We start from the raw sequence: 27007 nt of genomic DNA on the forward strand, positions 1-27007 counted from the left end.
AGTTCAGCGCGTAGGAGAGAACACCACTTCACACGCCTCAATCATTCTGTTTTATCGAGACACAACACAAGTGCCCACTTCACCATTCACGCTCATTACTCTCTGCTTTCAAATCTCAGATCTTCCGTAAGAAAAGAAACTCATCCTTGTGAAAGTTTTCCAGACACTGCGATGTCGAAAGCAATTCTTCTGGTTGCTCTCTGCTTTTTACCGGCTCTAGCCATGTCTGCTCGTCCGAACAAGAACCCTTTCGTCGTCAGAGGCCGTGTCTATTGCGATACTTGCCTCGCTGGTTTTGAAACTTCGGCATCTACTTTCATCCCTGGTACGTATGATCTTTGATCTTTAGATGTCGATTCTGATCTGAACCTTCGATCTATTGCTCCTTAGGTGCGGTGGTTAGATTGGAGTGCAAAGACAGGAGAACAATGGAGTTAACCTACAGGCACGAGGCGAGAACCGACTCAACAGGATCGTACAGGATCTTGGTTAGCGAAGACCATGAGGATCAGTTCTGTGATACCATGTTGGTTAGTAGCTCTCAGTTACGATGCTCCAATGTCTCACCTGGTCATGACCGTGCCCGTGTGACCCTCACTCGTTTCAACGGCATTGCTTCAGACGAACGTTTCGCTAACAACTTGGGGTTCCTAAGGGATGCAGCATCACCAGGCTGTGCAGAGATCATGAAGCAATATCAAGAAACTGAAGACTAAAATGCTCAATCAGTATGTTTTTATCAGTGTTCCCCCGACATGTGGGATTAAAATTATAATTGCAGCTTGTGTTTCGTGCATTGTATGGTTTTATTACTTCCGAAAAAATTAAAAATATATATAATGAATCTCATTGCGGAGGAGAACAAGATGAAAAAAACATACAATGTCTGAGAAGAAAGTTTTATTAGATAAATTCATGCGACGTTACAATTATTGCATACTACTTCTCACTCATACCATGAGGCTGATGCTCGTCCTCGGACACATCTTCAGAGGCGAGATGAGCACTGTCAGAGGTGGCACCATCAGAGACCGATAAGAAGCTGAGTGAGTCTAGAGAAGGGGAGGCAGTATCCTTCAGCGCAGCCAATCTTTTCTTGTCGTCTTCTTTCATCCTCTCTGAATGCTTGTGTATGTCGAAACCCGAGTCATCGTTTCCACCAAACGCTGACTCCATTTTGTCCATGTCGAAGTTCTCCTCCATGATCTGCTTGGTGTTTGGGTCGTCCGAGTAAACAAACTTGACTTTGTTCCGTGTCTTCGGCTCTAAGAAAGGTCTTGCCACCTATAACCATTACATATTAGACCAACCTAACTTTAGTTTAAGTCAGTGTTTTGAAAATTGGACTGGAACGGCCGGTCGAACCAGTACGACCGTGACTCATTGTAGAAGCCGAGTCTACTTTGGTTTTAAACCCGAATTTCCAAAAAAAAACCCGGTAAAACTGGCTAAAAACCGGTGATCCGGGTCAACTTCAGACCCCGGTTCAAAAAAATCAACATATAACTTTTTAAGTAATCACGTAGGTTATAGGTTTTACCTTCCAGAAGGGTTCAAAGAACTTGGGAGGATTATAAAGAATGGCCAAAGATAATCTCTCCGGGTAGTGTTCTTGTAATACATGAGCGGTTTCTCTGGTAGTTTTTAACGATACATTCGCCAAGCTATAGCCGTTGAAATCTATCATCCACACCATTTGTTCCTCCCCTGGTGGCAAATTCTGGATTGCGTTCTCCATACAGTACACAAGGTATCTAATCTGGCCTTTCACCGACTTCGAATTCTGAACAACTCAACATAATGGGAACTAACTTAGACCAAGCACAAACTTTGCATTAATTTATTTAAACAAACCTCAACACTCGGTCTCATGATAAGAACAGGTCGTCCGTGTTTGTCCACACAACTAGATCTATATATCTTCCCTGTCTCTGCTTCATCAGCTATCTCCTCCTGTAAAATTTAGCGCATTAGTTATGTGTATCCAACAAGAATGTTTTAGTCATAATTCAAAATATGTACCCAACAGATTTCCTCAGGTTTGTATTGAACTCTCCATTTCAAGGTTTCTTTAAGCATCTTGGCAGCTTTCTTGACGTGCCAATTGCGAGCTCTTAGATACCTCAAAACTGCATCATCCGAACAAAAACCCGAGAGTTTCTCCGGCAATGGCCCTAACAGCTTTCTCAATTCCTCAATCTGAAATTAAATTATAACAAAAGAAGAAAGACTCGCATATCTGATTTGTAAGATTTCTCTAAATTAGCTAAAAACAACGACCAAGTTATAAGGTTTACCTTTCCCTTCTCTTCTTCAGTAGGAACAGGTTTCACAAACCCATTAGGGACTTGATTTGGGTTCATAACTTCTGATATTTACTTCTTTATTCCCTACAAAAACGTTCATTTTTTTCATTAGTCCAAACTTTTAGAAGATCACAATAAACAGCAATAATTAAGAATCTAAAACCTAAGTGGGTGAGCTAAGACAAATTAGCCGTCAGGAAATACGAAATGTTCATATTAATCTCACCGACCACAATCGTAAATGTTGGGCCGGTAAGATCTTTGTCTACACGAACTTTAAGAATTAATAACTGAAATAGTAATCAAGCTGATGAACACACAACAGTGACTACGAATCTAAAACCTAAGTACCCAAGTTGAGCTAAGACAAATAAGTGGTCGGAAAAAAAAATGTAGATCTTAATCTCACCTACCAGGATCGTAAATGTCTGGTCAGGAAGATCTTTGTCTACACGGAAAATACATAATTCAATTTCGAAGGAAAATAACCATTAAATCACAAAAACTGGAGCATGGAAGAAAAAAAATCGAAGTTTAAGAACTAACCTCTGAAATAGTACTGGGAATCGAAGCAGAGGGAAAGGCTCAAACGATCGTCGGAGTTTAAAGTCAAACAAACAAAAAGAATGGTGCCTATGTGAAGCTAGTAAACAACGAAATGGATATTCGACTATTTTATAAATAAAATCATATAAAAGTTAGGGATATGTAATAACACGTGACCGATCATAGAAGAACAGTACTTGGGTTCATGTGAAATGTTAAAAGTTAAAAGTTAAAATATAAAAGTTATAGAATACTCTACTACTGGATGATAGGCGGGATGGATTTTTTATACTAATTTTTGTTCAATAAATAGTTTAACATTTTGTAACACTATAATTTTTATCGATTGTAAAATAACAAATACAATTGTTGATCTCTTAGATGTATAATTGTTGTTGAAAAGTTAACGTATTACAACTCATTTTAATTACTTTTAAGATTTTATATGCTTAAAAGAAACTAAGTTTTGCAGCTGATATAAATCACAAAAACCAGATATGCAATATCGATTGTAAAATGACTAAAATTGATTAAGTTTTCTGCTTTTGATTTGTTTACTATTGTATCTCCATAGGTGGTTTCATTTTCTACCTTTATAAATTGTGTTTTCGTTTTAGTTTATGTTTCACTAATATGATTTTTTTTTAACTTCTTTTGTGAACTACATAAGTGTCAATTAAAAAAGATGGACATCTGTAAAAATTTGTTCCACTCCAAATACATATATAAAAATTAAAATTTTGAAGAAAAGTATCGGCAAACTCTATTCACAAGTTAGTGTTCAAATCTAATATATCAAGCTGTTATAAAATATAAGTGGAGACTTAAAATATAAATTTATGTCAAGTATATATTTATCAGTTCGGTCTAAAAATTATCTAATTCTAAAATAACAAAACAAATTATTTATTTACCTGATCTAAGCTTTTAAGGTACGCTTTTAAGATTTAGTTACCTAAGAGTATACCGATCAAAAATAGATATATAATACTTTATCATTTGTTGTAGAAAAAAAAAACTTTATCATTCTATTAAAAATATATATACGGATCTCAAAGTCGCCATCAAATCACAACTCTGTTAGAAACAAAAACGGAAAGAATGATACATACTGTTCACAAATGTCTGTCTTCCCGTAACTTTTTATATGCTGCTTTCAGAAGCTAGACTGATGTGTATCAAAATTTCAAGAAATTGTCGCTGAAGTTGCAGATTTAAGAAATTTGTATAACCAAATGTAAACGTTACATACACTCGCCCCCACCAATAACATCAATTGCTAGAAGAACACAAGGCAACAACAACAAAAGCATATAACTGGTTTGGATACAAAAAAACAAAACAAATATAAAAATGAAATGGCAGAGAAACATATCACAACCTGATCTTGTTCAACTTCAGCATGTATTGATCCCATCTTTGCAATCCATGGTAAGGTTATTGAACGTCTCAACACGTGTCTTCCCCCTAATAAACACCTCTGTATCAACAGCCACTCTCATGTACCCATCAAACTCAACTGGTTTCCCATTGTTCAATAGACTCGTCTCATTGTACCACTCACTGTTATTCCCCCACAAGTAGCTATAATCATCAAGCAAGTGAACCTTGTACTGAGATCTCAACTTATCAAAGTAATTATAAAACGGTTCATTAGTCGCGACGTACAAGTTCCTCCATGGTTGAACCAAGCCTCTCAGCTTATTCAAAATCGCATCAGGCCATGTATCTTCATCCAAATGTGGCCATAGCTTCTTGTCCTTGGCTTTCTCGCCTCTAACAACATGAACCGCATCAAAGTCCCAATCCATCTTCCCACTAATCTCAGAGACAATGTTCATTAACCTCTTTGATTTCCACAGCGTCTGCCACGGTCTCTCTACATACTTTGAAGCTTGCCCTTCACACACTCTATACCAATAGTTCTCAGGCTCAGGTGCATCAAACTGCCTCCATATAATCGTGCTCTTATCTTTACTCAGCTGCAACGGCGACACTTTATGCGTCTTAACTTTCCTAACCGGAACTTTCCGCTTATGCGACCGGTTCCATTTCTTCCAATCCCTGACGAACTCACCTTCCTCAACAATAGAAGCAGATTCTTTAAGATGCTCAAAATCAAAGTAGTACCGAAAGTCCTTACCTTCCTCATCAACCCCCTTTGAGCTATAACTCGAAGACAAACACAAACTCAAATCCATAACAAAAGTCCTGTTCAAGTACATAGCTTCTCCTAACCCACACAAGAAACTCCACATATACTGATTCATACCCTTGCAATAATCACCCCCTCTTGAGTAATACAAATACTTCCCTCTCCTGAAATTCGTCTGGGAGCCAAGAGTCGGTATCGTATCATTGATCTCCGGATCACGGCCAACTCCACGGGTAGCCTTAGGACCACCTCCTCCTCCTCTTGGCTTGATTCTAAACCTACGAGCATTAACACCAGAGTGCCAACCACTAGTGTGAAACACTTTGTAAGTACAATTCTCACCGAAGGCAAACTTAAACCTCCTGAAATCTCTGTATCTCCTCCAAGACTTCTCCTTTTTGTTCCTAAATCTCCAAGAAACATCGCACTCGTCGGGCTTCGAACCGTTGACGGGAGTTTCATACTCTAAGAAGACAATCGATTTGAAAATTCTCAGATTAAACCTCTGAACAGCGACGAGCACTCTCGGATCTGAGCAGTTCACGACTTTCAGATCGTCGCAGTCCACAGAGGAAGAGTTCACCGTCATGTTCCCGATCTTCTCCTCCGATAGCTCGATCGTCGCCTCCGTAACGGGTCTCGTGGAGTTCGCCGGAGGTGAAATCGGAGAGGAGGCGATGTCTTCGCCGGTGTTGAGTATCGAGCCGTCGATTTTGAAAGTTGCGTTTTCGTTGGCCGTGAGGAGTTTGGTAAGCGCAGGAGCTGATTCGAGCCATGGATCTGGCGGTTGGTAGGTGACGGCGATTACGGTGAAGATGAGGACGGTGAAGACGAAGACGGAGAAGCAGACATTGCTGATTAGCTTGATTAGGTTCTGGGCGATGGGTTCGGTGGTCAGATCTGATTCCTTCATGGGTTCTCAGCTGAGAAGAATCCGATGAGACGGAATCAAATCCAATAGATTTGTGTGTGAGAGAGTAGATCTGATGCGAAATCAAGAGAGGCTTTTGGTTTTGGGAGTAAGAAGAATGGACTCCTCTAGTGAACTTCTCTAGTCTTCTTCTTTCTTCCAAACTTTCTTTTTTTTCCGATTTATTTTTACTTTAAATTCAGAGATTTCATTTTCTTCTTAATTGCTTTGGAAGTAAGTTGTAAAATCAGAAGGTCACAAATAAATTACTTCAATGATTAATTTGTTTGCTGCAAAACGAAGAAATGTGTTTTTGTATTATGACTTCAAACCCATTTTTACCTATTATATTTAGGGCTCTTATATTTCTCAGAAAAATTAGCGCTGAGTTAATTCATGGCTTCCGACTTTTTTTTGACTAATGTCTTCATTGCTTAGGAGTTTGCTTAAAGATAAATTTGTTATGTACACCCACCACCTAACACATATCGAGTTATATCATTCAATTTTTTATTTTAACATCAAAAGCTATTTCATTATTCAAATAAGATGTACACTAGAAAAATAAACTAGATAGGACAACCAACATAAAAAAATACCTTGTAGAAAGATTCTACAAATTCTAACTAAAGAAGCAGTAATTGTATTTTGGTTTCAAAAAATGTTTAAATGAGTCAAACATCTTTACAGCTGATTATTTTTTTCGGGTTTTATTTAACATTGTTTTATTGAAATTGGTATGGAACATATTACATAAAGAATATGATAAATAATGAAAAATTAATGGTTTTTCCACACCGAAAAATAGAAAAGATAAACATGATTGATGACATATTAACAAAACTAAAATAGTCTTGTTTTGAAAGTAAGGTGAATTAGGTGTTCCCATTCCAGTAATAGCAGACAAACTTCTAATATCTTCAACGAAATCATGACTATAATTACTATAGTTTAGATACGTCTTTTTCTTCATTTGACTTGATCATTTTTGTCCCGAGTTAGCTCCAGTTAAGCTACCGCTGAACAAGCTTAAACTACAAATTACAAATCTGGTATAAAGTCGGGATTGATGATTCACGTCCCTAGCCAAAACCAACACGATAAAACACTGACCACACAAAAGGGACAATATAACCATAATCATATCCAAAACGGAGCATAATCTCTTTCAAGAATAAAGTTCCATCCTACTATCGAGAGAAACTAATATCTCTCACCTCAAAAGCACTGCAAAAAAATGTAAAAATAATAGAAACATAAGTATCCAACTATAGCAATGGAGGTTAGAGAAGAGACACTGAAACCAAGTTCTCAGTATCCCTACAACCATCTGCTCTGTTGGACCTCTTACCACCAAGCAGATCAAGTTATATCTGTGATGAAGACCAAGACAAACAAATAATTAAAAGGTAAATTAATTGTGCATAATTTGCATGAAATAACTTGTAATAAATCATTTTCTATATATGTTTGTATCATAAAAATTATTTATAATCATTAAATATAACAGAAAAGATTTTACTCGTTAATCTTATCTAAGAAACTCTCATTCTTTATCAATTTGTGTTTCCCTTACTATACAAGTTATAAAATCCTTTTTCTTCTAAGAATATGTTTATAGTGTTAATTCAATACAATACTCTCCGCAAACTATTTTTAGATTCAGTAGATTTTGTGGTGCACCTTTCACGAAGAAAGATCTACAAATATGCTTGTTAATTCATTTCCTTTTAAGCAAAATTCCCATTTCTTAATGACAAATTTTCTCTCCAAGCAAATTTTATTTTGCTTAATGAAAAACCTACATTTGGTTTAAAACATATATTCCCTTCCCTTTTTAAAAAATCAAATAGTCCATACACAAACTCCAATATAATTCTAGCTTCATATAAAGACATCTCTATTCATACTCCATTTTTCCCTCTAAAATGAAGTAAAAATGAATATATAGTAAGGAATGCTTCAACTCAATTTCATATCTCACTCCATAATAAAATTTACTCCATAAATGGAGTAATCTATTTTTGTTTGTTCATCACTCTCCATTATGAAGTGGGAAATGAAATAGGGTTGAAACTATTTTACTATATTTTCACTTTCACTCCATTTTAAAGGAAAAAATAGAATTTTACATTAGAGATACTAAAACACCTTATGGATAACCTCGTATATTACTCCATGAACTGATACATAACATCTCAGAAAACTGCATCTTCAGTATATATTTGAGAAATCATCAAAATATATTTACAACAAAATGAAGACTGTTATATAATTATCTCTAACAGAGTGTAGTGTCAAATATAACATTCCAAAGGCAAAAAATATTAACACAACCATGAAAATACAACATTGTATAAAACTATAAAGTACCGGGCATCACTTCTGGGAGAATCACAAAAGGGGAAAGTCTAAGCGAATGCAGTGGAGATAGAAAGCATGGTAGGACGAGAATTTGGATCAGAATGTAAACACAAAAGTGCAACCTTCATGATCTCTAAGATCTCATGTTTGATCTCTGGCGTTGGTTCTGGTAGTCGGCGGTCGGAAATTCCTTTCAGTGACATAGTTCTGTCTAGAGGAGTCGATGAAATAGTTGAAACTAGATCTCCCGGATGCTCTCCTTTGATCACTTCAAGCGTTAGAACTCCAAAACTAAACACATCGCATTTCTCCGTCACTTTCATTGCGTAAGCTAGTTCTGCACATTCAGTTTCATAAGACATTAAACACAAAAATACTTTTAATTACTTAATATAAAAGGAAATTAATCCAAATTCAAGTTTATAGGACTTATATTAGCCTACTCGAATTAAACCGAAACCAAGATTGAATCACACAGTTTATTTCTACCCAATTTTTTTCTTAAACTGAAACAGATTCAGTTTTGTCACCAAATAAACAGAAGTAATTTAGAACTGGAGATATTTAATGACATTTTGTGACAGAATGTCAATTATACTGGTTTCTTTAATAAACGTAAATCCAAACCAATGTCATAGTTAATCAAAAACGACCCAATGTACAAATTTTCGATCTATCCTAAACCGACTCACTCCTACAAATCAGTTAAGTCATTTCACCCTAAACCGACCCGGTTAATGTTTTAAAAAAGAAGTACAGTACCTGGAGCAACGTAACCGTAAGTTCCGGCAACGGCAGACCAATTCGATGAATCCACTTTGAGAAGCTTCGCAGTACCAAAGTCGGAGATCTTCGCTTCGTAATCATCGTCGATAAGAATGTTACCACTACTAATATCACGGTGCACAATCGGCGGAGACCGATCATGATGCATATAAGACAAAGCATGCGCCACGCCTTTCACCACATTGATCCTTCTCCTCCAATCCAGCTGCTTCGCTTCCTCATCGTTCCCCAACACTTTCCTCAAGCTCCCTCTCTCCATGTACTCGTACACCAGGAAAGTGTTGCGCCGATTCGAGCAGAACCCGAACAGCTTCACCACGTTCCTGTGACGGATCTCCGTGAGCGCTCTGATCTCGTTGAGGAACTCGTTTCTCACCGTAGGTTTCGAGATCTCTTCGTCTGTTGTCTCGTTGAGCTTTTTCACCGCCATTGTTATCGCCGGGAGCTTCGCTTTGTACACTTTCCCGTATCCTCCGGTTCCGATTAGGTGCTTCGGATCGAACTCTCCCGTCGCTTTGATGATCTCTTGGTATTTTACTTTCCCGTCGAAGCTGAAGATCGATAGCGTTTCTCCTGATTCCGTATCTGCTTCCTCTTCGATTTGGGGCTTTCTCTTGCGGAAGCAAACGAATATTCCCGCGCAGACGGAGAGGATTACGATCGCTCCGATGATCGGGACTAGTATGTAGATGAGCAGGTTGTTGTCTTTGTTTGATTTCTTCTTCCCTGAGGGAGTGATCTCACATGGCTTCAAGCCTTGCGTTGCGTTACTGCCGCATAAGTCTCTGTTGCCTTCTAACGCATCTGGACGCGCGTTTTCAAACGCTGCGTTATCTGGAATCGGACCTGAGAGGTTGTTATGTGATACGTCCACGTGTGTTAGTGACTTCATTTCGCGGAAGCTTGATGGAATTGGACCTGAGAGGTTGTTGTGTTGGAGGTAGAGTTTCTCTAAGTTTTGTAAAGAGCTGAACTGTGATGGGATTTCTCCGTCGAGGTTGTTGTGGCTGAGGTCTAGAGTTTGTAGCTGTGAGAGTTTTGTTAACCCCATGGGGATGTTTTGTTCCAGATCGTTTCTGCTCAAGTTCATGTAGTAAAGCCTCGGTAAGGAGTCGAGCGTCGCCGGGATTTGGAAGGTGAATCTGTTTGAGGAGAGGTCGAGATACTCAAGATTGGCTAAGCTTCTGATTCCCGAAGGGATTCTTCCCGAGAGCTGGTTCCCGTTAAGTTGGAGTTTGGAGACACGAGTGAGTTTGCTGATTGTTTCTGGCAGCTCGCCGGAGATGTTGTTGGAAGATAGGTCGAGCTGGTTTAGCTGCGTCATGTTCCAAATCTCAGGTGGGATCGGTCCGGTGATGTTGTTGTCTGTTGCGATGAAAGCAACTAGCTTTCGGCTTTTTTCCCACTTGGGTGAAATCTGTCCGTGGAACTTGTTGTTGCTGAGATCAATGAAGTTGAGATTCGGATACTCTCCGAAGGACTCAGAGATGTCTCCGGAGAAGCTGTTCCCTTTGAACCTTGCTCTGATCAAGCTTTTGCAGTTTGTCAAGCTTTTAGGAATGGGACCTGAGAGGAGATTATCATCTAGCGTGAGATTCTCGAGCTTGCCACTTCTGCAGATTGTATCAGGCAGTAAACCGGTGAAGTTGTTGGTGTCGAGTTGCAGGACGGTTAGCACCGAGGAGTTAGCGATTCCCGGTGGGATCGGACCTGAGAGATGGTTATCACGAAGAAACAGCCATTCCAATTTGGTTAACTTACCAAATGAACCAGGAACAGGACCAGTGAGTTTGTTCTCACTTATCTCCAAATCAATCATCGTTTCCATGTCTCCTAGCTCCTCAGGGATCGAACCAGTAAGCTTGTTCAGGTAAAGATGAAGAATGGCCAGGTTTTTGAGGTTTCCTAAGGTAGAAGGAATCGAACCGGTAAGGTTGTTTGTGTGGAGGCTAAGTGTATCTAAAGCGGACATATCACCAATCTCAGGAGGGATTTCACCAGTGAGGTTGTTTTCAAACATGTTGAGAAGTGTTACGTTCTTCAACTTTGCGAAAGAGGAAGGGATTTGACCGGTTAGCTTGTTTCTATCTAAGCATAGCTCAGCGAGGCTAGACAGGTTTCCGATTTCAGGTGGAATAGGACCAGAGAGGGAATTGATAAAGAGGTAAAGGTTAGCTAAGTTGGTTAGGTTTCCCAAGGAAGAAGGTATTGGTCCGGTCAACAGATTGTCGTACAAGGCAATCTCGTGAAGTTTAGTTAACCGACCGATCTCAGAAGGAATCGAACCGTTTAACTTGTTCTCGACAAGATGGAGAGTTTCTAAGTTACTTAATTTGCCTAGCTCAGGTGGGATTTCACCGACTAATTGGTTAATTGACAAATCAAAGTAGATGAGTTTAGAGAAGTCTCCGAACTGAGGAGGGATGGTTCCGGAGAAACGGTTCATACTGAGATCAACATAAGTGAGGTTCGGGAGAGCAGAGAATGGGAAATCTTGGAAAGTACCTTCGATGTCGGTGTTTGTAAGATTCAACCGTATGATGCTATTTCGTAGGCAAGAAACACCGTACCAACTGCTACAAAAGCTTGTGTTTGGATTGACCCAAGATGACAGCTTTGAAGAACTTGTCTGGTTTGTGAAAGTTGACTTCCATTTTAGAAGAGCATTTGCTTCTGACACTGTTGCAGAAGCAGTAAGAGAACAGCTCAAGATTGTGAAAATGATCAAAAGGAATTGAAGATCATCACCACGAGGCTTGTCTTTACAAGCCATTTATCTTCTCTCTTATCTCTCTTTTGATTTTGAAGTGATATTTAGTGAAATTGAGTTTTTTTTTTTCTGGTTTGTGTTCATATCACAACGCAGGCATTATCTAAAGAGTTTTGTCTTTTATAAATCTGCAAACTCATTTCGTTGACTGCTTGAGATAGTTGACCTTGAGATTAGACGCGAATCAGTCATCACTTTGAATTTTTTGTTAAAAAAACAGTTTTTTCCAAATTTTAAATATTGGCCGTTTACTTTGTCAAATTTCGAATAACAATTCTCAAGTTCGCATATAAATTTAAGTAAATTTTTTAAGAAGCACTTGCTTGTTCTTCTTGCATTGAAAAGCACTTGCTAACTTCTTGTTTTCATATTCGATTCATTGTTTTCAATATATGTAAGAAATTAAATGAATGATTCTAGTCAAACTGTTGAAAGTTTGATTTTATAAACTAAAAAAAGGGAATAGGATTGGTGGATTACAACGGATCAACAACGATGTTCAATGTTCACTAGAAAAATAGTAATTTTAATTAATTTCATTTCAATGGTAAGAATAATTATTTTCTCGGCCATCTTGTTCGAAATAATCCTTATTATTGGTGACTAGGAATACTTTATACTACTTAAACTACTAATACATACTTTAGTATTTACGTTAATTAGAAAATTGCATAATTGCATAGTTATTACTATATATACAGTATATACCCTGGATCAGGAATGTAAAATTTAGGGGGTTACAAAAAATTCGTAAATTTTGATTTGATTTGTTATATGTTTCAATTCGAACAACAAAATCCAAATATCGTAACTCTGTGAAGCAAAATAATAATAGTATGCAATATCTTTAAGAAACGAAATAAATCACAAATAGTAATATTTTTAAAAACAGATATTCGATCCGTTATATGCATATATATATTTATATTTATATTTACAGAATTATATATATAAGTTATATTAATATTATATTTTATATAAGTTTTAGAGTATTTTTATTTACTAAATTTATCATATTATTTATTAGACTTAAAAAGTAAATAAATTTTTATTTTTGTAAATATTTTTATTTTATATTACTTCTTTAAATTTAATTTTCAATTTTCAATTTATTTTTTACGGATCTAATTAAATTTTTATAAATTTTCGGATATCTCGTACATCGTATATCCTAGTAGCTACGAATCGAATCGGATCTGATTACTCCGACGAAATGGAGAAGACCACGAATACCTCCAAAAATTCAGATATGTGATTCGTGACCACCTTTAAGTTTTACGGAATATCGAATATCCCAGTAGCTACTAATCAAATCGGATCTGATTACTGAGACGAAACAGATCAGATCATAAATACCTCAAAAAAACTCGAGTATCCGATTCGTGACCACCTTTAAATTTTACTGTATTTTTATTTACTAAATTTATAATAAAATGTAAAATACGGGCGCACCTACCCACTAAAAGCCAAGCATCTCATATTTGCCATGAAGTTCTAGTCAAAATAAAGAGAAAAATTATTAAATTTTAGAAAAGAGATATGTACGCCAAAGATGGTTGACTTTTAAAGTCCGGCGGAAATAATGGTGTTTACAACTAACTCCATCAATGCTATGAGCTATCACATGGACCTTTTTATTTGAATGTTGATTTTTTTTCCTTGTTCAAGTATTTAACTAGTTATTTAACCTAACGTGTTACAAAAGCTGGAGGTCTTTTTCACTATTATGTGTGGGGCTGTGTGAAACAGTGGCGAATCTAGCTTGAAGACTATGGGTGCAAGTGCACCCACTGTTATTTAGATATTTAGTGTTTTACCTTGAACATATATGGTGAAAGTGGCTTATTTGGTTATTATGCACCCACAATTATTCAAGGATTCCCCTCTTCTTATTATCTATATTTATTTTGCACCCAGTGAAGAGAGAGTCTGGCTTCGCCCCTGGTGTGAAACCAAGTCTCTTCGGGTAGAAAAAAAGCGTTAGATAAAGCTTCTTGTAGAAAAGAAGGGCCGTTAGAAGAATTTATACAAAGACAATTAGAAAAGTCAGTCGACACGACAACAAGGGTATAAGACTTACTGCCTAGACCGAGAGATTAAGCTTCATCGTTTAACACGAATGGCTGGTATTCTGTTCAATCTTTAAAACCATAAACCAATCATCCTTGAGTTCTAATCACTTAATTAATCAAAGCACCTCTAAAACCACAATTAGTTCGGAATCCATGTGTGAAGTCATGCTTGTGGGATAGAAAAACAGAGAAAAAAAAAATCATGCTTGTGGGTCACAGAACCAAATAAAGAATTCCAATTCCAAAATCTTTGAAACAACCTCTTGTACGATTGATTTTTTTCTTGGGGGCAGACCATTCATTAAGCAAAATCAGAGTCTAGCCAACAACCTCTTGTACGATTGATTTGTTTTGGGGTAAAGGTATTAAAAAATTTGGTAGAAATCATGGTTTCAGCCTTTCCTTGGTTTGGGGAAGATTAGGAGCTGAGACATAGACAACTCAAGGGTTGTTGGTCTGTAAACAAAACAAAGCCAAAGTCAACTAACTTTATGAGTGTGGTTTCGGTGATGCCAACTTTGCAGAACCAAATAGAGTAGGGAGCCTGAAATAGTTTGGGACATTCGTTGGTAAGAAACATAGTTGAGATCATCACTAGATAGAGTAAACAACATATTTATAAGAAAACATATTATTGAAGAGTAGAACATATTTAAGATAAATCACGTTAGCCTAAAACTTGGTAAGAACCATCGAGCTCTAGAGAATTGAACTGAAGAACAATCAAATTTGTGCAACAGCTCTGTTGTCTGTGTCTCGAGGTTAAAAAGAAATATGTCATGTACGTCCATTCCATGACTAACACTGAAGTAGACGGAGTTTTTATTGAATCCATCAGTGTCATTGGCGAGAACTGTGATGCCTTGATCCAAAAGCATTGACTCGTCACCCAAAGAATAAATCCGATCATGTTTCTTCAGGAATCCTGATGAATAGACCTTGAAAACACGGAAGGACCAGGTTTCAGACCTCGGTCTCCACAGTTTCTCAACCTTGAGGACTTCTCCTGTTACTGTGACTACAAGTTTGGTAGCAACAATGCTCAAGGAGTTACTTCGTTGACGAAGTTGGATACCTAACCGAAATCTTTCCACAATAACCCCACACTGAAAGGTTTGTTGTGGAGATTCTCCAGAAAAATCAAAGATTCTGAACTGACCAAACAAGCTTAAGAAGTAAAGCTTGGAGTCCATGTAAACCATGTCACAGCAGCTTGAGGTTTCAGGAATTTGATTCCACGAGGCATCTCCTTTTCTCGAATAAACTACGCACAATCCACGCAGCTCCCATGACACAACATATTCTCTGGTTTTCTCATTAATCCAAAGCACTGGCGATCGTAGACGAATACCTTTGTACTCCTTTCCGTTGTGGCTCGTAATGCGAAACACGTCATCATATAAGGTTCGCTCCATCTTTGTCACTCCACGCTGTGCCTCCACGGGAGGTAGATCGATCCTCTCATGTGTAAAGAGATTCACAATGTAGAGATTATGCATACGGTTGCACATCAAGAGCCAGCTTCTGTAGGTCTCCATACAAAAACTCTTTGCGAATTCCAGACCAAGATCTTGTGTTCTGTAAAGTTTATCTTCTTCCTAGAGATTGAACAACGTGCAAGAATTGTTGTCGTTGTTTTCTTCGGGGAAGAGAACCAGCCAATGGGTCTGGTTTTTGGGCACGCATTGTCTGGAAGAAGAGTGCCAAGACGTACATACCGATTTTGCTCGTTGGAAATTAGCAAAGCTGAGGCGTTTGAAGACAGAAAGCACGAGATCAAGAGGAAGCTCGGACCAGGATTCGGGTGTATCTCTTGGTCTGAGACGTTCATGAGAATTAGGGTTATGCTTCTCCTCTATCTCCATATCGAGACCAATGTTACTGACGACGCGTCAGGCTTTATATGGGCTATTAAACACAGTCTATTTAATCCAGTCAGCCATGTATTCTGTTTTGGTTTTGCAGAAAAATAGAAACGAGAAAAACGTTTACAGGTTTTATAACCTATTATATGAGATAAAAGATTGGGAAATTTGCTTCTATAACACACAAAAAATTAATAATTGACTGTTTAACTAATTGACCTAAAAAAACTAAAATACAAAGTGTATTTATGTATTAATGCTAATTTAACCCATATAAGTGGCTGCCAATTATTTATTAAAATAAATAAAAATTAAGTGACTTAATAAATTATGGCTACAAGAATATTTATATAATAAATATATTATAATAATAAATTAATAGTTTATTTTTATTTTCAAATCATTTTTTCTCTCACTCCCTCCAACTTTTAAAGGTTTATCATCTAGAACTTGTGCTCTTTCTTCTATCTTTATGCTTGTTGTTAGCTTCATGTTGCTATCTTCATAAAACTTTTTTTCACTCTATGATCCATGGATCATAGTTTGTAACTGTTCAGTTAACTTTAATTAGAAAGCTTTTTCAAAAACAATTAATTATTTTAAAATTTCTATTAATAATATTATGTTGTTTGCTGACAAAAAAAATATTATGTTGTTTTAATAGACATGTGATTTTGGATATATAACATCTAATCGGTTTGGTTATCACTTATATATATTAGATTGCATCAATTTCTTTGACTTCAACCGTTATATTTTCTAAATATATTTTAAAAAATTATTTGTTATTTACATTAAGATTGGTTATTCTCTTACATATGTAAATATATTTTAGAAGATTATGTATATATATATATATAAAATTTTGAAAATCAAATTGAAAAATTAAACTAAAGTCTCAATCGATTCAAAATTACACAAATAAATATAACGATAATATTTTGAAATCTCATGCATATATTTTACAAACGAAATAAATTGTAGATTTTGTTAAAAAATATTCTTATACTTTTAAAATGTGGATCAAAATTTAATTTTATTAAATTATAATCGGATCGGTCATATTTTAATTGTTGAAAAAAGATATTTAAATAATTTCTAACATCTACATCAGTTTTTGGATGATTGAAATTAAACTCGTGATGTTAACTACATGACATTATAAAATTGAGAGATGTTGTCATGCATAACATATATTTTGTGTGGCTAGGTATACATTAGTTTAGTTTGTATGGTTAGCCATGTGATGGTCGTGTAGTTTTCAATTATTTTTCCTTTTAAAATATATATAGAATGAAATGAAATGCATTTTTACCTATTTGAACATTATTTCTGAAAAATTTTACGTATCAAATCCGAAATGAAATCATATTTAGAGAGTAGAATTCTAAGAGGACATCAATCAAATTTACAAATTACAACCAACTCTCTTCAAACGTGATAAACAACTTCCAAAAGGCAACAAGAATGATCTTGCATCATAATCATCTTCTTGGTACTTGCATGTTTACTAGTCTCCTCTCCACCTCTTCCACTGTTCTCAATTCCGTTCTTATCTTCTTCATGTACGTGTACAAATAACGAGTTGAGGTTAAATACGCTGTTGATAAATTTGGAATTGATGATTGAGCGAAGCAAAATCATAGCTTAAAAAAACAGATTCAATTTTGATGGGAAATCGAGTGCATGGATTTAGAAAAAAAATATATATAATATTTAGAAAAAAAAAAGGATTGTAATATAATATTTTGCCCATCATAACTTAAAAAACAGATACAATTTATCGAGTGCATGGATTGTAATATAATATTTTGCCCATCGATAAATAGAAAAATGAAGGAAACTTTGGAACTGTGGTGATATTTTATAAAGAATTTAGACGTGGCTAAACATCAATGATTTTAATTTTTAAAGTACTTTTGGTAAATACAATTAATATAATGAATATTCTTTTTTTTGTCGAATATAATGAATATTCTAACCAAAGTACAACATGATTTTAAGGATATTTTTGGTATAAGTAGAATTTATACATTTTCAAAATTTCGAACTATACATCATATGGTTATCTAAATGATATATATATATATATATATATATATATATATAGTTTTACAAAAGAGAAGAGAAGAAATAAAAACCAGAATGACTGCTCATTGGTTCCGTAGTCATCACGAACTCGTCTTTCTCTCTTTATCTCTAGCGATAGGAACAAGAAGGATTTCATCAAACCTCTTTTCGACTTCATCACCTATCGAGATATTATTACAACAATCCGATCTAAACAAATTCCAGATATGTTGAAGATTGGGCAGAGAGGGATTCGCCACTTACAGCGATCCAGCACGGCGTCGTTCACGACCGTGTCTGCTTCTTCGATCGAGAAAGGACAGAATCGTGTCGTCGATGCTTCGTTAACTCTCATTCGCGAAAGGGCAAAACTCAAAGTATACATTCAGTCTTTCATTTTGTCTTTGTTTGTATGACAAAAACATAATCATATATATATACTTATTGTGTAGGGAGAGTTGGTGCGTCTCTTAGGAGGAGCTAAAGCTTCAACATCTCTTCTCGGTGTCCCACTCGGTCACAACTCTTCTTTCCTTCAAGGTCCTGCCTTTGCTCCTCCACGAATTAGAGAAGCTATTTGGTGTGGTAGCACCAACTCCTCCACTGAAGAAGGTATCAAAATAATTCACTTATTTGTTTAAGATTTTAGGTATAAATATAAATTGTGGAATATATTCAGGGAAGGAGCTAAAGGATCCACGTGTTTTAACTGATGTCGGGGATGTTCCCGTACAAGAGATCAGAGATTGTGGAGTTGATGATGATAGATTGATGAATGTAATAAGCGAATCTGTAAAGCTTGTAATGGAAGAGGTAAGCTATTTAACCACTAGTCTGATTTGATTGTCAAAGTCCAAAAGTAATTGAGATTTGTGTTTTGATGTGTCAGGAACCATTGCGTCCGTTGGTCTTAGGTGGAGACCATTCCATATCTTATCCAGTTATTAGAGCGGTTTCTGAGAAGCTTGGAGGACCTGTGGACGTTCTTCACCTTGATGCACATCCTGATATATACGATTGTTTCGAAGGCAACAAGTACTCTCATGCGTCTTCCTTTGCTCGTATCATGGAAGGTGGCTATGCTCGGCGCCTTTTACAGGTTGGTGTTCTGTGTACATGACAATCTCTAGGAAAGATAATACTAAGGAGAACCCACTCTATCTTTATTGTATAGGTTGGGATCAGATCGATAAACAAGGAAGGACGAGAACAGGGCAAGAGATTTGGAGTAGAACAGTATGAGATGCGAACTTTCTCGAGAGATCGTGAAGTTTTGGAAAATCTGGTATCTCTCTGTCTCTCCCCCTGAATTTTAAGACAGGATTGAGTTAAACTGTGGTTTTAAATTAGCGTTCGGTTTGGTTTTTAATGGGGTTTGTACAGAAACTAGGGGAAGGAGTGAAGGGTGTGTACATCTCCATCGATGTTGACTGTCTTGATCCGGCGTTTGCACCTGGAGTGTCACACATCGAACCAGGAGGTCTCTCCTTCCGAGATGTTCTTAACATCTTACATAGTCTTCAAGGAGATGTGGTCGGGGCTGATGTTGTCGAGTTCAACCCCCAGCGTGATACTGTTGACGGCATGACGGCCATGGTCGCCGCTAAGCTTGTTAGGGAACTAGCGGCAAAAATCTCAAAGTGAGACAGAATGGTATCCTGTAGTTTCTGGTTTTGCTATGTTTCGGTGCTTCGTTACGAGATTATGGACATCTCCAAGTGAATCTCGAAGTTTGTAATATTGATTTTGCATGCGTTCTTGAAAAAGATGCAATAATAGACTGGCCATGTAGAAAGAAGAACAGTCATAGATATGAATAAGATTGCTTACAATATGGTCATGCATCAAATTCGCAGATTCGTTACTTCTAACATAATCTTAGCCCGCATCCGTCCGCCAGTATATTCTTTCCTTTCTATACCCAATGAAATAATTAAATATAATAATTGGGTAGGTCTACTCAAAAATATTAAATAATGATTTTTAAAATAGTTACTTATATATTGTTTTAAGATTTATTTAATAATAGTTAAATTTCATTATTTTATAATTTATTTTATATTTTATAAATTCAATAAGATTAAAGTATTGTTTAAAATTTGCTATTTTATATTGTATAGTTCAATAACATTTGTTTTCATATGTCTTACTCAATATTATTATTTATAATATATTGGTGTGTACTATATTTTGTTATTAAATATCAATTATCATCACCATGGTAAAAACAGTTTCTTAACAAATATATATACAAAAATGTCTTTAAAATTTGAGAAAACTACTCCGAAGCTTTTTTTAGCTTTCATGCTTAACTTTTAGAATAGAAAATGTTTTATGTAAAAACATGTTTAGAACTTACTATTAGTTTAGGTACTACGAATCTTCAACAACGATTACCCAAAATTTTGCATATACGTAGGCTCTAACTGGTGATCATTAAAATAGGAATATGAATGAGTAGAAAAAAATATGTAAGAACAAAATAAAAGAAATGATAAAAATATATTTCTTGCTTTTATTCCATATTAATTTTGATAAGGTATATTTTTATAAATGTGTATTTAACAATATGTTTTTTAATGTGTATAGACCTTCGTTAATATAAACTTATTAATATCTTACTGACTTTGAATCTCCTATATATTAATCTTGGAGCATTACAACACGTGTCATCAATATGATGATTCTTAGAATTATTATGCGCTTTGCGCAAGGTAAAATGTTTATAAAATATTTTATTTAATATCATAGAATCATGCAGATAATTTATTGTTACAGTATAAAATGGAAATATCAATTGCTGTAAATAATTGTTTGGACAAATAGACATAGGAGTGATCAATCCGGTAAAATTAACCAATTAAAGCAAAACCAAATCGAAATAGAGAAAGTGGTTTAGATTTGGTAATACTTAATATATCAAATGGATTTTATTTTAAGAAACTGCGGTATATAGATATGGTTTGGTATATAAACCGATCAACCCAAATAAATCGATAAATTAAAATATAATAGTATAATTATATATAAACTATATAATACAATTAATCATATACACATAATTTATTTTATTGATATGATCTCATACTTTAAATGTTGATTTGGTAATTTGATATTTTATTTTAAGTAAAAATTTAATTTTCGTTGTTATCAAATTAAAAAAAAACATAATTTTTATTTTTTTGGTGACAAATATGTATGCTCCTCCTTCATGGTATTTCCATTTAGAATATACAACCCATTCTTTAATATTCCATGCATTGCCAACTGGTTGATTTTTTTTATATTAGGCCAATACTTCAACAAAACTTCAAAAACAAATCACAAGGAAATTTTAGGGGTATTAAGTTTTAAATTTTTTAAAAATAACTTAATATTTTTTCTTTTATTAAATTATTTTTAAAAACAATTAGCAAAATTTGATTATTATATACTCTCTCTGTTTCATGTTAATTGTCGTTCTAAGTTTGTACACACAGATTAAGAAAATATATGATTTTGTATATTTCCAAAATAAAAATACACTTAACCATATTTCAACCAATAGAAAAATAAAGTGAAGAATCTTATTAATAAATTTTATATTGAAACTCTAAAACGACACTTATTTTAAAACGATAATTTTTCCGTACAATGATAATTAAATCGAAACGGAGGAAATGTACAATTATCATGCAATTGGAGTCAAAATAAACATAGCTGTTAAAGAAACATATTTAAATATCAGTTTTCGGTTTATCTATTAATTAAGGTGGAACATAGATAACAACAAGGTTTCACTAAAACCAGACAAAGAGAATCCGTGTCTTTTCTTATGCAAAGTTCAGTGGTTCTGATTCGCTTTTCTCTTATTACAAAAAATATGAAACCTGAATTAGCTACTATTTTATATATTAGAACACATTTAGCCAAATTCATGCACTAAAATTTTGCATCCATCATCGATTATTTTATAGCGGATTTTTGTGAATGTAACTATAACTCTGCAGACAAATAAATTTATATTGTTCATTTCTGAAGTAATATTTTGCATTTAGAAAACATCTTCAGTAGAGTAATTAGAAAAATGAATTGCATATGTTTTTGAAGCAGAGGCGGACGCATATGAAGGAGGGGGTGTGGCACGTGCTCCAATTTCAATTTTGGTTTTGCCCTATCCATATCATAAAGATACTTGTTCAGGACATTTTAAGAAATTATCCCTTTTGCAAAAAAATAATTTTACATGATATTTTAAATTTTTTTTTGTAAATAATACCACAATCTTTGCGTAGGTATAAGTTACACAGAAAAGAATTCGTAAGAAAATACAAACCGTTATTATGTAATGAAGCTAAAAATGTTTATGTGATGTAAAAAGACGAACCTTAACTAAAAAGTTGAACCGTTTGGTTGAGTATGTTTCAATCCAACTTCATACTTCATTTTATAATGGACTTTATTCAATTTATAGAGTATTTTTTTCTGTTCATTACTTCATTATAAAGTGAAAAATAAAATGGGTTAAAACATTTTTACTTCATATCTATTTTTATTTTATTTTGGTGGAAAAAACTGAGTTTCATTTTGAAGATGCTCGTATAAAAAGTTGAAGATTTCGGGCAACCAGATTGGATCTAAATAAAATGATTAATGAAAACAAAAATATTATAGTTGTATTTAGAGATATGGATGCAATTCAAAATATTTGAATAATAACTAGATAAAAAAAAATAACCTAATGTTTAAAACAAATTATTTTTTTAACAAATTATTCTTATACTTTATATTATAACTAATTAATATTTTAATTACATAAATATTAAGGTTTATCTTTACCTACACTTAGTTTATATTAAAATTAGTTTTTTCACAAATTAAAATGACAAGCCTTAAAATATTAACCATAAAAAGAAAAATATCCCAAATCTAAAAAAACTTTTTCTTAGCAAATTCTCTTTCTCTCGAATCTTGCAGACACCAATGGCCTAAACCCTAGTTTCGATGTTGACACGTTGTTGGCGTCGAAGGCACCCTTCTTCCTCTCTTAATCTTGTTTTCTCCTCCTTTCTCTCTCTATGTTCAACCTAAGCTGATATATTTGAATCTTTGTATTGTCGTTGAAATGGTCTCGACTTCTTATGGAGAAACGACAAAGTCCAAAGAAGAACAACATAGGCGGAAGTCGGCTTTTAGGACCAACGGTCCCGCCAGATCCAGTTTTCTCTGTTTTGAGATCTACGGTTCTATCGTCATGGCGACGACGTGTGATACGACCTGACGACTCCTCAAGACCATATCTACTCTCCTCTCTGGCGGTGAGTCGGTGGAGGATAGGCTCAACGGATGGTGGATAGAGGCTTGACTCTTTGGTTCTCAGAGAGACGATGTGTTGTAAGGTGCTTTGACAACAAAGTAGTCAACCGGAGAAAAGGCTCTTGCGAGTGAAGCGCGGAGGAGATCGATTTCCCAGCCGGTGCCAGCCTCGAGATTGCATCGGTGGCCTGACTCTGCTAGCTACGATTTGGTTGTGTTCCAGTTGCAGTCAACATGGTCCACTTTCAGTCCAGACTTCCTTGTTTGGTTTCAGATTTAGAAGTGGGATAATGATAGCCAGAAGGTATGAGGTTCGATCATGATTCACCTGTGGTATTGATATTGTTGGGACACAAACTGAATGCAAATCATTAGGACTCAACAATTGAATTATAAAGGATAGGCGGTTAGCATGGGTTTCTTGTGCTATTACTATGTTCGTTTATATTGTCTAATCTTAAGGTTTAAGAGTCGGTCTATCTCGAATTATGAGATTGAATCAGTTTGTTGTGGTGAAAGTTACATCGACGATTTGATCAGCTAGTTTAAGATCCAATTCAGTGATTCTAGGTGATATTAGATCGCGTCGTTTGTACGTTGGATTGAAAATTCGTGGTTGTAATTTCGTTTTCACAATTTGGTTAATGAAAGTTGTTGTTGAGTAGAAAAAAAAAAAATAAAACCTTAAAACGGTGAAGATGGGTTATGTGTAAAAGAGCCAACCATAGTCAATCTCCCAGTCACGAGCTCTCTCCTTCTTTCAATTACTTACAACTCGAAGACGTGGACGCGCATGTTATCACGCGCGGACATTGTGTCTGAAGGCTTCTCTCTACTTGTGGGATTAGGTTCTCTCTCGACTCTCGCCAACTGTACACCGTTTCCCGTAGCTCTTCCTACCTACTTTCCTATATTAGTACTAGTATATATTTATTAATTCGAGATTTATTAATAATTTAATTATTTGCAAAGTTTTTCCAGGCTGTCCAAAATTTTAAAAATCCCCAACGTCTCTTGGACGTTTCACATTTTCTCTTAACTGCCACGCGCTTTAAGTCTTAACATGTACATCTTGCTTGCTTGCTTGCTGGCAAGGGTATTGCAGTCATTAAATTAAGTGATGTCTGTAACTAAGCTGTATATTCCGTCACACTTTATCGATAAGGTCAAATTTGATGCCTCTTTTAAAATTCTGTAAACTTATGGATGTATATATTATAGGTATTGTATTGCTCACCTCTGACATAACAAATTCTTTTATCAATTTTACAGTGTCCTAATACAGATATAAATAGTGCTTTATTTTTCCACTAACAGTTGTTTTTAATTGTACAACTTGATTAAATTTCTAATTTATTTATTAAATAAAAAAACAGAAACCAATGTCTTTACAAAAACAACTTGATTGAATTTCTAATTTATTTATTAAAAAACAGAAACCGATGTCTTTGCAAAAGAATCCTATGTCTCATTCGATTCCTAGAGTACTCTTATCCAAATTAGAACATAATTTATAGATTATTTATCAAGTAACACTCAAATGAAGTCATATTTGACACATATTACTTGTTTTACTATTAATGTCTTTTGAAATATATTTATAAGGGACTTTAAAATCTTAACATCAAATATGTTTTAATTTTTCGTGAACACTTAAAGAATACACGATATAAGGTTTAGTCTTCTCTTTACTTTAAATCCTAACATTAAAAACTTTGTCTAAAAACCTTTAACATGTATGCAAACCTTTAACCTGAAAGTAAAAACGAAATTTCGTTTATTTACAAAAATGAAATCTTACAACAGCTCTAAACTGAAGTAGTGTACATGTTTGCATAAAGCTTATAAACGAAGACACTGACAAAATTAACACAATCTGAAAAAATTGAATTCTAACGTAAACCAAGGATGGGTTGCACAAAAAAAAAAAAAACGTAAACCAAGGATGTAATAAAGTAAGTGTGGGACTATCCTTCCTTAGCTGGCAACAGTAGTGTTTAAGAAAAAAAAAAGCTGGCAACAGTATAATGGACCATTACTCTCTTTTTCCCTTCTTTCCAATTTCTCTGAAACTTCTCTTTCTTTCATTTTAAAGCGTATGTCATTACTTTTTATTTCTATTCAAAAACTAGTTTAATTCAACTATAAAATACAGAAAATAAATCCACCGAGAGAGGCATATAAATAGCCCCATCACACTACTCATTTCTCACAAAACAAAATCTGAACTTCAAAACCAAAGCTTCCCACTCTCGTTATTCTCTAAACCATTCTCAAGAAAAAAACTCAAAATGTCTTCATTAGTTTTCAAACTCTTTTTATTTGTGTCTCTCTTCCAAATCTCAATCTCTGCTAGGAAACTAGCACAAGATGAACCAAACCAGTTCCAATCATTGAAATACCACAAAGGAGCTCTTCTCTCCGGCAAAATCTCCATTAACCTAATCTGGTACGGAAAATTCAAACCAGCTCAAAGAGCAATCATCTCCGATTTCATCACTTCGCTTTCACATTCCTCTTCAAAATCTCCAAACCAACCATCTGTCGCCACGTGGTGGAAAACCACTGAGAAATACTACAAACTCGCCGCAGGAGATAAAACTCCTTCTCCTTCACTCTCACTCACTCTCAAGTCACAAATCCTCGATGAGACTTACTCTCTCGGAAAATCTCTAACAGACAGAGACATCCGCAAGTTAGCCTCAAAAGGAGATCAGTACGATGCGGTTAACGTTGTTTTGACTTCAGCTGACGTGGCGGTAACTGGATTTGGTATGAGTCGATGCGGGACACACGGACATGCTCGTGGTAATGCGGGTAAACGCGGATCCAAATTCGCTTATATTTGGGTCGGAAACTCCGAAACGCAATGCCCGGGTCAATGCGCGTGGCCATTTCACGCACCGGTGTACGGTCCTCAGAGCCCGCCGCTCGTGGCGCCGAACAACGATGTGGGACTCGACGGTATGGTGATTAACTTAGCGAGTCTTTTAGCTGGAACCGCAACGAACCCCTTTGGTAATGGTTATTACCAGGGCCCACAAAACGCACCGCTTGAAGCTGCGTCCGCGTGTCCTGGTGTTTATGGGAAAGGAGCTTATCCTGGTTACGCTGGAAATTTACTTGTCGATGCTACGACGGGAGGTAGTTTTAATGCGTATGGTGCAAACGGCAGGAAGTTCTTGCTACCTGCGTTGTATGATCCTACAACGTCGGATTGCTCTACTATGGTTTGAGGAAGAAAAAATATGTTTAATGTTTCATCTTTTTGTTTTGTAGTAGAAAACGATACTATTATTCTAGTGTAATTCTTTTATTTTATTCATTAATATTATTCTGAGTTCTCTTATTGTTGTATGATTTTCATATTTTTATATGCAAATTATTCAAAATCGAAAAGACTTCTATTTTGTTAGTTATATTCCTTGTTCGAAACTTGCTAGGCAGAAATATGAGTACAAAAGTGACGTCCAAGCCTAGAAGGTTTATATATTGAAACATGAAATCGTGCCAAATGTGTATCTTGTAATGGTTTTAATTTTTTGATGTGCTATGATTTGTGTAGAGCTTTGAATCAGTTTAACGTTGTTTTAGACGTATTCCAATCTAAATTATTTTAGCCTGGACTTAACGAAACAATTGTAGCAAAAAAACATTTAACTAACTAAACAAAAACAATGTAACTAAAGAAGTAAAAATGAAAAAACAATGGATAGTATAAACACATAATTTAATTGTAGTATAAACACATAATTTAATTGTAAGCAGCCAAACCAAAGATAGAACCAAGAAATTGCAACAACTTCAACAAAAAAGGGAGAGTGGTTGATTAATAATGAGAAAGTCTTTTCGGTGGTTTCCCAACTTC

At 35.2% G+C, this 27007-nt stretch overlaps 7 protein-coding genes across 10 annotated transcripts; 3 read left to right on the forward strand and 4 right to left on the reverse strand.

Moving 5' to 3' along the window:
- Nucleotides 1–39: 39 nt before the first annotated feature.
- On the forward strand, nucleotides 40–862 carry LOC103858492 (pollen-specific protein C13). Its single transcript, XM_009135861.3, has 2 exons — nucleotides 40–325; nucleotides 391–862. The coding sequence occupies exons 1-2, from the start codon at nucleotides 172–174 to the stop codon at nucleotides 714–716; spliced, it is 480 nt and encodes a 159-aa protein (XP_009134109.1). The 5' UTR covers nucleotides 40–171; the 3' UTR covers nucleotides 717–862.
- On the reverse strand, nucleotides 814–3002 carry LOC103858491 (phosphatidylinositol transfer protein 3). 4 transcript variants are annotated; one of them, XM_009135858.3, is made up of 7 exons: nucleotides 2853–3002; nucleotides 2720–2754; nucleotides 2298–2390; nucleotides 2023–2199; nucleotides 1855–1953; nucleotides 1541–1783; nucleotides 814–1284 (listed from the first exon to the last, which is right to left on the reverse strand). In XM_009135858.3, the coding sequence occupies exons 3-7, from the start codon at nucleotides 2361–2363 to the stop codon at nucleotides 940–942; spliced, it is 930 nt and encodes a 309-aa protein (XP_009134106.1). In that variant the 5' UTR covers nucleotides 2364–2390; nucleotides 2720–2754; nucleotides 2853–3002; the 3' UTR covers nucleotides 814–939. The 4 variants fall into 4 exon arrangements, with proteins under 4 accessions (XP_009134106.1, XP_009134107.1, XP_033144998.1 ...); XM_009135859.3 differs by having other exon boundaries at nucleotides 2716–2754; nucleotides 2853–2987; XM_033289107.1 differs by having other exon boundaries at nucleotides 2706–2754; nucleotides 2853–2978.
- A 1044-nt stretch (nucleotides 3003–4046) lies between these two features.
- On the reverse strand, nucleotides 4047–6251 carry LOC103858493. The gene is made up of 2 exons (XM_033289105.1): nucleotides 6032–6251; nucleotides 4047–5993 (listed from the first exon to the last, which is right to left on the reverse strand). Exon 2 carries the CDS (start codon nucleotides 5918–5920, stop codon nucleotides 4250–4252), a length of 1671 nt encoding a protein of 556 aa, XP_033144996.1. The 5' UTR covers nucleotides 5921–5993; nucleotides 6032–6251; the 3' UTR covers nucleotides 4047–4249.
- A 1864-nt stretch (nucleotides 6252–8115) lies between these two features.
- On the reverse strand, nucleotides 8116–12694 carry LOC103858494 (MDIS1-interacting receptor like kinase 2). The gene is made up of 2 exons (XM_009135863.3): nucleotides 9044–12694; nucleotides 8116–8618 (listed from the first exon to the last, which is right to left on the reverse strand). The coding sequence occupies exons 1-2, from the start codon at nucleotides 11838–11840 to the stop codon at nucleotides 8329–8331; spliced, it is 3087 nt and encodes a 1028-aa protein (XP_009134111.1). The 5' UTR covers nucleotides 11841–12694; the 3' UTR covers nucleotides 8116–8328.
- A 1092-nt stretch (nucleotides 12695–13786) lies between these two features.
- Nucleotides 13787–17668, reverse strand: LOC103858495 (probable F-box protein At4g22165). Its single transcript, XM_009135864.3, is given in 1 exon segment — nucleotides 13787–17668. A coding segment is annotated over 1 exon segment (1203 nt). The 5' UTR covers nucleotides 15775–17668; the 3' UTR covers nucleotides 13787–14571.
- A 218-nt stretch (nucleotides 17669–17886) lies between these two features.
- LOC103858497 (arginase 1, mitochondrial) lies at nucleotides 17887–19678 on the forward strand. The gene is made up of 6 exons (XM_009135865.2): nucleotides 17887–18221; nucleotides 18297–18456; nucleotides 18524–18657; nucleotides 18734–18943; nucleotides 19019–19129; nucleotides 19228–19678. Exons 1-6 carry the CDS (start codon nucleotides 18072–18074, stop codon nucleotides 19486–19488), a joined length of 1026 nt encoding a protein of 341 aa, XP_009134113.1. The 5' UTR covers nucleotides 17887–18071; the 3' UTR covers nucleotides 19489–19678.
- Nucleotides 19679–25315: 5637 nt separating this feature from the next.
- On the forward strand, nucleotides 25316–26548 carry LOC103858498 (protein EXORDIUM). The gene has a single exon (XM_009135866.3). The coding sequence runs from the start codon at nucleotides 25431–25433 to the stop codon at nucleotides 26373–26375; it is 945 nt and encodes a 314-aa protein (XP_009134114.1). The 5' UTR covers nucleotides 25316–25430; the 3' UTR covers nucleotides 26376–26548.
- The last annotated feature ends 459 nt before the right edge of the window (nucleotides 26549–27007 follow it).

Source organism: Brassica rapa, chromosome A03, assembly GCF_000309985.2.
Source record: "Brassica rapa cultivar Chiifu-401-42 chromosome A03, CAAS_Brap_v3.01, whole genome shotgun sequence".
NCBI classification, from domain to species: Eukaryota; Viridiplantae; Streptophyta; class Magnoliopsida; order Brassicales; family Brassicaceae; genus Brassica; species Brassica rapa.